Below are 11,087 nucleotides of genomic sequence, written 5' to 3' on the forward strand. Positions count from 1 at the left end.
CTGGCTAAAGAGGGGCTAAAGTCAGGCATAGCCCAGAACAAGGAGCTGAGCATCATGTTGGTTTCTGTTACTTTATTTTCAGTTCAAAATTATTTAGTAGAAGGTTGGTGTTTTCAGTAGGCCTCTTTGCTTGATTATTAGATCAAATCAGTTGCCATTCTTTGCCTAATGACTGAGCTTTCAATGTGGACTCCACTGAAGTGAAGATCTGTGTCACTAGCAGAAAGGTCTTGGTGTGTTATATGTGTAACACAGACTGAGAACCTGTGCAGCCTCCTGACAGGAACATTTCTCAAACTATGGGCTATGGACCCCATGATGATTAAAAGGAAGTCACAAGTGTTCAAAGAATTTGTCTGTTAATGTTATTAATGGTAGAAGATAAAACCTAGAAAGAATGTTCTTTAATACATAAATCTGTACAATTAAAATGTATACTCTTTCATCCTTGAATATTTCATTTTGAGATTCTATGCCCTGATAAGTCCTCTAGAGGATGCAGAAAGACAAATGACAGGTCATATATCTAAAAAGTCTGAAAAACACTAAAACTATCCTGCAATTGCTCAGATTAACACTCTCCAATTCACCCTTCCTATGTTGTCCTAGGTAGATTACTCTGCAGCTCTTCCATGAGCATCTCTCCCTTTCTGTCCTCCTACTTAACGACCTGTCCTCACTTCATCTTAAAGTTTCATTCCTGTCCCTTCTCTTCCTATTGTTTGAGACACTTCACCTGAAAGGAGTATCAGATCATGGGACTCAAAATCTCATTAGTCTGCCTTAAATTTGTGTCACAACCTATTTTGTATGCATGGTAGCAGTTATGTGAAAAGTGCAGAGCAGTAACATGACATAATTTGATCAAGATGTTTATCTTTCTTTTAAATAATGCTATATAATAATTCAATAATTTGGCTTACACAGTTACATAATCTTAACATGTGGCCCAGTGTTGTTCTTAAAAGGGTCTCCATTGTCCTTGGAAACACCATTAGCGTTTTAGTTTTGATCTTCTGAGTGCCTTGCACTTGCCAAGAGACCTTCCTCATAGAAAACCATGCAGCAACGCAGAGTGTCTTCTGTAGCCTCTCTTCTCCTCTAGCTTAAAAAACAAATGCCTGGCTTAGACCAAAAAAAAGAAAGATAGCCAGGCTAACTCAAAGATTGCCTCAAAAGAGCTGTCATCTCAAACTACTGAGGTATCAAAAGTATTCAGACAGCTTTCCCTACCTGTTCATTTTCCTTTTCCTATGATTTCTGTGCTCTCTCTTGCTGGCCAGAAGCAGCAGTGCTGAAGTGCTGACAGATAAGCTTTTTGTGAGTATTTTTGGCTCTGCCAGGGATTGTAATTATATATCAGCTCACAGGAAAGGCCTTTTCTTGAGAGACTTCCTTTTCAGAAGAAAAGCCCAAATGATTCTGGATACACAATGTTCCTGAGTTACCAGTCAGACATTCTCACTGTAGCTCCTCTGTTCTGACAGAGTTTTTGATGCGCCTCAGTAAATCCAAATCAGAGAGAACAAAATCCTGCTGTGTTTTGTCTCAAAAAAATTCAAGAGGGACATAAAAGTTGGAGACATTTCTGAAGGAAAATAAATAAAATCAGATATTCTTCCAACAAAGTCATTTTACAAGCCCCTGTTATTACCTATTAGAACAGTATGATAGCTGCATGGAAATCAGTCATGATTGCATACCCTGCACTGTAAATTGTAACCCAAGATGAAAGGTTCTCTAGTACTCCAAAACTCACTCTGAAAATGCAGATAATTTACCTTTAGGCACAACCATAGCAATGTACTGGTTCCTTCTGATGCTAGCCCAGCACAGATGTGACCAGGAAAGCTGTTGTGTCTTATCTTCCTACTGCATACTTCTCTGTCTTGATATGTATCTAGCACTTGCTTTAAAGTGGTCATTGGTTTTAGATAGTTATTAATTTGGTTCATTCTATTTTCCATATCCAAACAGTCATGGTGTTTTCAATTATGGAAATAATCTCCTAAGTCAGTATGGATAAAATACTCTTCCATTTTGCTCATGATCTATTTTAAGGACTTTTCATTTGCTTGTAAACTAACAGGTTTAGATTTCCCATCTTAAATAATCCTTTATGAGTGTTTTGACAATAATTATTTGCTATATTATAATACAATAATGTAAGCAGGTTATCTTTGCTCATCTATTGGTTGTAAAAAGTCAATTTACAAGAAATACTTTAGTCTAACAGTAGAGAAGTTCACTATGCAATATTATAAATTGCTTTTAATCTCATTTCAAACTGGTTTTCTAATAGAAGAACTCTGTCTGCCTCTTAGAAGTCTTACTAATAAACTGGATTTTTGCATAAAATGTGCATTTGCAATGTGCTCAAAAGCAAGCACTCCATATAACCTGTGCTCATCTAAATGCTTCTATATGTGTCTGTTGAGTGCATACAATGTGGATGGAAGAGAGAGCAGAAACTATCAGCCTAGAAGCTGTCTCCAACAGAGACCTTAAACATTTTGTTTACATATGTTTCAAAAAATGTTCCTTCTTAAATTAATATTTCAGCAAACCAGAAACTTTCTTTATTCTTTCAAACTTTATTTCACACCTAACACAATGAAAATTTGCTTTCATGCTAACAAAATGCATTTCCCCTCTCATAAAGCTTATGTTGCATCTCCCTGATAATATCCAAATAGTGCATAATTAATATTCCAAATCACGTGTTCAATATTCAGGGGCCAAGAGGTCTAGACGGTCCTCTAGGAGAACCAGGAACACAAGGCATTAAGGTGAGTATTTGCATTGCTCAATACTACACAAAACATTGAGATAGATCATAACAGAAAAGAAAACAAAAAACCAAAGGAACAAAATCAACATAGCAAGTCAGAAGCCATAAAATTCCATTTAATCCAGGAGGAGATTTGCAAATTTCTGCCTTCTTCAGGTATTTTCTTATTATGGTATCAGCCCATCCGAGCCTGAATCTGCACTTTCTGCAGTTACCCAGCACTAAACTGACTACAACTGTGTGCAACTGAAGTAGCAAGTGCAAGCAGAATTCACACATTGTTCTTATTTATCAGGGAGAAAGAGGTGATCCGGGAAAGAAGGGAGTTCCTGGGCTCATTGTAAGTATTGGAGCCAATCTTTGTAGTAAGTCTTAAGACAGTTACTACTGATTTCTGAGCTGTGTTTAGAAATTATCTTAAGCCAGTATTGCCTTTCAATCTTTCTCTTTGACCAGGGTAAAGCTGGAAATCCAGGAGAAAGAGGAGATCAAGGTGCACTTGTGAGTATGAAATTCTCTAGTACTTTAACCCCCCCCAAAAATCCACGAAGTCTCATACTTCGTTTCACATGCTGATATGAGGGAATTTGTCTGCTTTAGAGCAGCTGGAAAACTGACAGTACAGTTTGCATTTATTCATACGAATAATCAGCGGCAGAAGTAAATCTCAACGTGATTTAGTCTGCTACAACACCAGTGTTCTCATGGATGATGGTCCACAAAATACAATGTAACAGCAAATTGCGGCAGGAGAAATCACTATTGTAGTTAGCAGAACACTCCTAGAAGTTGCTTTCGGTTTCTTACTTCTCTTGTAGTTTTAAGGGGGAAAGATGTGACATAAATAATTCTTTGATAGATTTTAGAGTAGATGTGTACTTTCAATGTTGGGATAAATGTAGAAAAAAATTGTGATGTGTATCATATGTATAGGAAAAATTACTCCTTTCAGGTCTTCTTTCAATGAAAATCTAACATGTTCTATTTGAGGCTTTTGTTACAGAAAAGGTTACCAGTCAGTCCAAATTGTATTGGATTTTCAGTAAGGAAGGAAGCAGAAACAAAGCAGTAATGGTAGTGATTTTGTGCTGAAATTGAAACTTAAAATGTTAGTTGTCACTGTACTTCTCTTGCTTCTCCTGCTTCTCTTGCTGCCTCTCACCTTTGACTGAATGGGTTTTTCCTTTTCCTTCACTAGGACTTTTAGATGTATTTATATGTGCAGAAATTAATGAAGCAAAATGTCGATACGTTGAAATGATGGGTATTAGTACATTTATTGCAAAGTACAAGATACTGCTAGATACTCCTAGAAAAGAGTATGAGACAGATGCCAGGTTGAGCAGAAGGAAAAGTGGGCTGTGAACCTTACTGATATGTCAAATAAGAGTTTGTAGGGTGGGATACTCAGAATATTGTGTTTAGGCCCAGTTTGCACACATAATGTAGCACATGAGTCTAAGGAGAACGATGAGGAACTGGTAAATGGTGGGTCAGCTAGGATCCATCCATATGTAAAAGAAACTGAGGAAGGATTTATTCAGGGCTCCCTCACCTGCCACAGGAGCTAGTAATAGGGCAACGCATATCAACCAGAAGAAAAGGCTGCACATACTGCGTGTTTCTGAGCAAGTTATTGAGTTATTATTACAGAAATAAGAGAGGAAGTGGCTTTTCACAGAATATGAAACAGCTTGTTTCCAGTGATTTTTTAATTTTATTTTCATTTTCCAGGGTTTGCTTGGGCCTCCCGGCACCACAGGAGACAGGGGACCAATGGGAGAGCCAGTAAGTTGATCCCTATGCAGACTTAAAAATTTTTCCACATATTATACTGAATTGCTTGGTAACTCTGGCTCTGTTTTACCAAGATTCAGTGTTGCCAGCTGTGGTTGGATAGGAATTGTGGGGTAATAGTTCCAAAACTGCAAGGCTTGAGTCTGTCTCCGTTACTCAGTGTAACTTGTTCATAAAGAGACCTGTTAATTATGTTGGGAAGAACTGTAGCAAAGGGTGGACAACACAAGAACATGACACAGTCTGGACCACAGTATTATGAGGCTTTACACTGCCTTGAGGTAGACATCTATATATGGGTTATGTAAATGTATGTGCAAATACAGATATTAGTGCTGTTTTTTTCAGGCAAACTTTAGAAGAGTTATTCAGGAACTTGGGGACCACATCTATCTGGCAGAGTAAATTAAAAAAAAAAAAATAAAAAGAGACTGTTAAAATAAACCTCAGGCATTCCTCCACTGGATAGATTCTTATTCTGATTATTATTTCAAGGCCACACTCACTTTTATGTGGCTAATATTGTAACAGAAGATCATGCAGAATCTGCAGCAAATAAATGCAAAGTGCTGCAAGATGTAGCCATGACAGAAATACTATTGCATCACCATCTCTGGGGGTAAATCAGATTATATAAATATAGTGAAAGGGTGTGTGCTGTCATAGGGGCTCTTGGGAGAAGGCTGCCATTTTATGGTGTAAAAATCTAACAGTTGTCAAAAACTGTGTGTTTTATTGCTTCTGAAAAGTTATTTTACTCATGAAATGACATATAGTTAATTTAAATCTTGAAAGTGAATCGTTGACATAAAGTATATTATTTCTACTAATGGTTATTATTTTAATGTTATTAAATATTATTTCTACAAATCCATAGGCTGACATACTTAGAGAAAGCCATCACACATTTTTGGGGGCTAGAAAAATACCAACATTTCTTTTGGTTAATTTTCTTTTTGGTTATAATTGCCTGCTTAACTCAAGCTGCCAACTTGTAGGAGTGGCAAAAATGTTTCAAAAGAAAATTTGTTTTCTAATTGTTATTATTGGAATCCTTTCATTTCATCTCTTTCATTTCTTTAAACTTCTTGTTGTGATATCTGAGAGCCTCACGGTGCAAGATTTATACATAAAATTCCTGCCACCTTCTGGTCAACTGAATTTTCATATATATATATATATATAAAGTGACTGTGAACCTTACCTAATCTAAGTGGTTCACTCTTGAGCAACCTACATTCTATTGTGCTTATCATTGTAGACTCTGTGCATGCAGTGCCAGAAGTAAGAAAAGGTTACCTGTAAACAGGGTACCTTTTCTTTCAAATGCTGAAAGAGTAAAATGTCTTTGGAAAGTGGTCCTTGGATCTAGAAGGAAGTGATGGAAATTACACAAGATATTATAAAACTAAACGTGTGGCTTTTTTTTAAAGGCCCATCCAAACAGCTTGATTTCATCTCCTGTCAGCTGGTCACTACATGAAAGCCAGCTGCTGAAGCAGTTTCTCTGGCCCTGTCACTAGTTTTGCACAGAGCAGAAAACCCCTAATTATTGGTGGAGGAGGACAGAAATGTAAGCAATTACAACTATTTGTAGTAACAGTCTTGATCTAAATTACACTAACATTTTACCTACTTGTTGGACATTTCAGTGAAATCCTTCTTTGCAAATTATCTATTGTTAATGCTTAAAAGGAGTCCCAGTATTGTTATTCCCTGGAATTCCCTGAAAGTCTCAGGAGAAAGATATGTTACCAATCCAGAAGATTTAGCTCTATGGTAATATAATGAAGAAATACTTGACTGGTGAATCAGGCCTAAGCTTTGTGACACTTGCCTAGTGGAATGTCATGGAGTTGCTGAAAACAAGAACCGGTGGACTTAGTCTAGGGCCAAGTGAATTCTAAACAGGAAACTAACTGCAGTTTCAGTTGTTCACACTTACATGAAGCTATGGGGTAAAATATATGCATCTGCTGAAATGGTCTCAGTAACATGCAGTTTACGTTGTCATTGCAAGGGAAGACTATGACTTTCATTCACTGCCATCAGGAAGAGCAAAACCATATGCATAGTTTGTAAGAGGAATTGAAACAAAAAGGAGTAAATATTTTCTTAAAAGGCTTCTATCATAAACACGGGTAGCAGCATCTTTCTTTTACATGAGAATAATAGATCAGCAAAATATTTTGGATTTTGCATGTATTTAAACACAGATGAGTGCCAAAGAGGTAAATGGATATGGACTTTCTGGAAGTTCAAAGACTGGATACATCCAGAGGGTTGATTTGTCTTGACATATGTTCACAGCAGCTATGGAATCAGCTGTAAGATGTTACAGGCAGCTTCTAGCCCTAGCACACAAATCCCACTGTATGAGCAGAGATGGACAGTCTAACGTGCAGAGAACTTGAGGATGCTGCTTGAGGAAATGATCCCTACATGTTTCAGCAGTAAATTTATTACTTAAAGTAGGACTTAGACAAAAATGTTTATAGTATAGTTACTAATAGTACCAAAAAGGCTCCAGTCTTCAGTCCATTCCACCTCAGTGATTGTCCTATATAAACATTGCTGAAGCCCACAGTAGTTGTTTTCTGTTAATTCCATACCAGACTGTAGGCTTTTCCACAAAGCAAACCAGACAGTCCAACAAACCTTAATTAAACAAAGTCTCAGTTAGTCAAGGGGAGAGCTTAGTTTAGATAATAATTTACTTTTGGTCTAAAAGAAAGACATCTGTGCTATTATTTGAAATCTGTTATTTCAGTGTGTCAAGATTGGCAATGAGATCTTCAGTACTGTATGCCATTGTGGTACTTACACTGTTGGATTCAGGAGGAAAGACAACTAAATACTTTTTTTTAAAATGCCAGTTGGTAGTGCTCTGAAGAGGCAAAGACTATGCAATGTAATTTAATGTTAATTGAATGATGCATCCAAAATTTTGTTTGATGCCAGGGTCCAAGAGGACAACCAGGGGATGCTGGCCCTGTTGGAGAAATGGGGTTTGAGGTGAGCATTTAGTTGTTTATGTAGTAATTAAAACACTCAAGCAACTGAAGCTGGACAATGTGTTTAGAAACTATACATTTTTTTATTACCTGCAGCTGACTTAAATACCATGAGCTGCTGAGTCTCTTAAAGCTGTTACCAAAAATAAAAGTCTTAAACCATTTGTTTTTCTGTTGCGAGCACTGTCTTTAAATGTCCATGATGTGCACCTAGAAGGTGCAATTGACTTCAGGTTTTGTTTTGTTTGCTTGTTTGTGGGCTTTTTTGTTTGGTTGGTTGGGTTTTGTTGTTGGTTTTGGTTTTGGGTTGGGTTTTTTTTTGGGGCGGGAAGTACCATTCTCCTTGCAGTTAGGTAGTAGAACAGCATTAATCATATGTCCTTGCAAATGGTAGATGAAGAAAAGCAGCTGCAGGCAGTCTTGCTAATTTTTGCTGCTTTTTTTTTTTTGCTTTGTTTTTAATATCTCTCTGAAAGAAATATGACAGAATGTATTAGCGACATTTGCAATGAAGTAGCTGAGGAATGAGCTCACTTAGAACGGAAGACATTTAGCTTATTCGAAGAAACGTGCTTCCTCAGTAACCCAGAATCTAGTCTTCTGGCTGACTATTAAAAAAAAAGGTTTAAATGTAAACTTCACAAGAAGCAATCTGATACTATTAACTCTTTAAGGACTGAAGACTCCAAAAAGGGCTTTGTTCTCCAAAGGCTTTATGTGCTTGGCTCCAAGCCTAAACAGTGATGAAGTTGTCAGTCAGATTTACAAGAGATAGATGGTTGCTCAGCCTGCTAGTAATTTGTGATGAAAGGTATAGGCTTAGTGGTACTGCTGAGTCTTCAATATATGCCCGACCCACAGTGCAGTTCCTGAACTCCTCCTATGCCCTCCTTTCTTTTTTTCCATTGAGCTCTGGCAAGAACAAAGAACTGTGTTGTCTTAATTTGATTTTTCAGACATGCATCTTTCCCAGTGTCTCATGCCATTTTTCTGCTTCAATTTTGGCTCTGTTGTTTGGTGGTTGCAATATTGTTACTGGTGACCACGTGTAACGGTAGCTCATGTACCACGCAGGGACCTCCTGGCCCTGAAGGAGAACCCGGCCTGCAAGGAGAACCTGGCGCAAAGGTAAATGTGGCAGTTATTCTCTCTTGTGCTGCTTAGATTTTCAAATTTCCATAAAAGCAAATCAGAGTCATCTGATTCATTAGTGAAGTAGGTAGTGATACAGGAAATAAGCCATTAAGAAATACTGTTATTGCCGTGATGGCTGCATTATCTGTAAACCTTGTCATTGTTAGGAATGTTGTTCCTTAAAATGCAATGATTTATTTTTCTTGTGATATTCCAGGGAGACACTGGGCCTGCTGGGAATGCTGGAGAGCCAGGCGACCAAGGTTTAAGGGTAAGCTGTGGATTCAAATCTTCTTTCAAAAGGGAAAGTATGTTATGAATATGTCAGAAATGCAGGCTGGGAAATCTTGATTTATCAAAAGAATTCAGTAAGAAGCTATTTTCTGAAACCTTAAAAAAAAAAAAAAAAGTTGTATTATTGTAGCATGTTAGAAAAAGTGTTAGTTATAATGAGATATTTCTACCTGTCTCATGTTACTGAGGGACATGAACAAGTGGTTGGAGCATGAAGATAAATCCAAAGGTGTCCAGCCCAGCTGTTAAGATGACAGCACACAGTAATGCTGTGTATGGACACCCAGTATAGGTGAGATAATGGGAACATGATAGTCTCAGCAGAAGAGGATATCTCTCTGTACCACCATCTGAAGCAGCTGATTTGTGTGTGGTGCTGTGGATGGATCACTTGGTACTTGATTTTACGAAGCACTTGTGCCTCTGCTTATTTTTCCTGTGCATATTACCTCATCTGGCCCAAATAGTTGCTTTAACTCTGAAGGCTGAAAAAAATTTTTAAAGTGTTATAAACAGATTTTATCCAGGATGCTTTAATAAGAGCATAAACTGTATCCATTCAAACTTAATTCTTACCATTGAGCTCCTTTGTTCCATTAGTTCCTTGCTGTTCTCTTTTCATTCTGGCCAAAATCTCCAATGGGGTGCATTCAGCATTGTACTTGGAGAAAAGTAATTCCCAGTACTGGGCCACAGCATCAGAAATGTCCCACTGTCTCAGAAATACTAGTTATTAGTATAGGGCTGCTCATATTTGCCTTTTTACTATCTGCATCAGAAGTTGCAAGTTGCCAGTGCCTTTACCTGAGAAAGGCAAATATTCTAAAATGCCATGATGCTGATACTGTTGGTCAATGATGAGTTTTTCATTTTGCTGTACTGAGTCACTAAACATACCAATGTAGTAGTTATCCACATAAACATGGGAATTTCAGGACAGAATAAGTGTAATTATAGTAACCTCAAAAATGTATGTGCATACTCTGAAAACAAACAATCTCAGTGCTACTGCCCAAATCTCCAGTGTTATACAGACATAGTATTGCCTCATTTTTCTAATGTTGAACAACTTTTATGCTTACTTGTGTTCAAGCTTCACAGGGCTGTGACTCCATCACTATGAATCAGTAAAAAATGAAGTGAATTAAACAAGAACAGCAACGTAAAAGTTGTCCAAAAGATAATAAGCATGTGTAAAACTAGTCTGAATTCTTCCCAGGCAATACTTCTATGTTAAGAAGTCTAAGCAATAACTTTGTTTTCAACTGTTCCTTTCTATAAGGGTGAAACAGGACCTCCAGGAGAAGACGGTGCTCAAGGAAGAGATGGCCCAAAGGTACATCCAGGTGTTTGTAGCAGACTTAAAGTTGTTGTATTCACTTAAGGACCCAAATACTTTTTTCTCCTATCTTACCCGGTCAACAGAGCTCAGTTGAGTGCACTTAGTTTTAACATAGGAGGCTCTGTACGTTGCAGGCTTTCCTGTGAATTTTAGGCACATAGCTACCCTGCAAGGGCTGCAAGCTTGAATGGCTTGACAGAGAAATGCAACTGGGAGAACTGAGTACAGTTTATTTCCATGGTGACTATCGTGCTGGAGAGAGCGAGCCCAAGGCTGCTTCCCTCCCTGCGTTGGACCAATGATGTGCCAGGGACTGTGGCAGGCACCAGGGCAGGGGATGTCACAGAGGACACCCTCAGGTAGCTGGTGACAGGTGAGACAAAATCTGGCGGTAGGAGTGTATGAATGATATAGAAAGGGCTTTACCCTAACTTGGAGCCAGATCTGAATTTGACTGGTAAGTTTCCCATCAGTTTTATTGTGCTTTTTATTAAACTTGAAGATTCAGGATTCGTTTTTCTCAAGAATAAGTAATCTTGTAGCAGCAGCTTGACTAAGCGTGAGGGCGTTTTATTTGTTTAGAGTGGGTTTTTTTGCTTTGTTTTAGGGAGACCCTGGAGACCAGGGACTTCTTGGTGAAGGTGGTGAAAAAGGAGAGATAGGGTTACCAGGAATTGCTGGACCTCCTGGTGAACCTGGCATAATGGGCATTCCT

General features: G+C 38.0%; 1 protein-coding gene across 1 annotated transcript in view; it reads left to right on the forward strand.

Annotated features, from left to right (window-relative positions):
* Positions 1 to 11,087, forward strand: part of COL24A1 (collagen, type XXIV, alpha 1) — a gene marked incomplete at its 3' end in the record, with an annotated part of 122,642 nt that overhangs the window by 98,033 nt on the left and 13,522 nt on the right. The window contains exons 27-34 of the mRNA XM_008947170.1: positions 2,697 to 2,789; positions 3,248 to 3,292; positions 4,526 to 4,579; positions 7,550 to 7,603; positions 8,677 to 8,730; positions 8,954 to 9,007; positions 10,313 to 10,366; positions 10,980 to 11,061. Of these exons, the coding sequence (XP_008945418.1) occupies positions 2,697 to 2,789; positions 3,248 to 3,292; positions 4,526 to 4,579; positions 7,550 to 7,603; positions 8,677 to 8,730; positions 8,954 to 9,007; positions 10,313 to 10,366; positions 10,980 to 11,061 (490 nt within the window). The remainder of the gene's footprint in view (positions 1 to 2,696; positions 2,790 to 3,247; positions 3,293 to 4,525; positions 4,580 to 7,549; positions 7,604 to 8,676; positions 8,731 to 8,953; positions 9,008 to 10,312; positions 10,367 to 10,979; positions 11,062 to 11,087) is intronic.

The sequence above is a fragment of the Merops nubicus genome, unplaced genomic scaffold (genome assembly GCF_000691845.1).
Source record: "Merops nubicus isolate BGI_N331 unplaced genomic scaffold, ASM69184v1 scaffold8809, whole genome shotgun sequence".
Taxonomy (NCBI): Eukaryota; Metazoa; Chordata; class Aves; order Coraciiformes; family Meropidae; genus Merops; species Merops nubicus.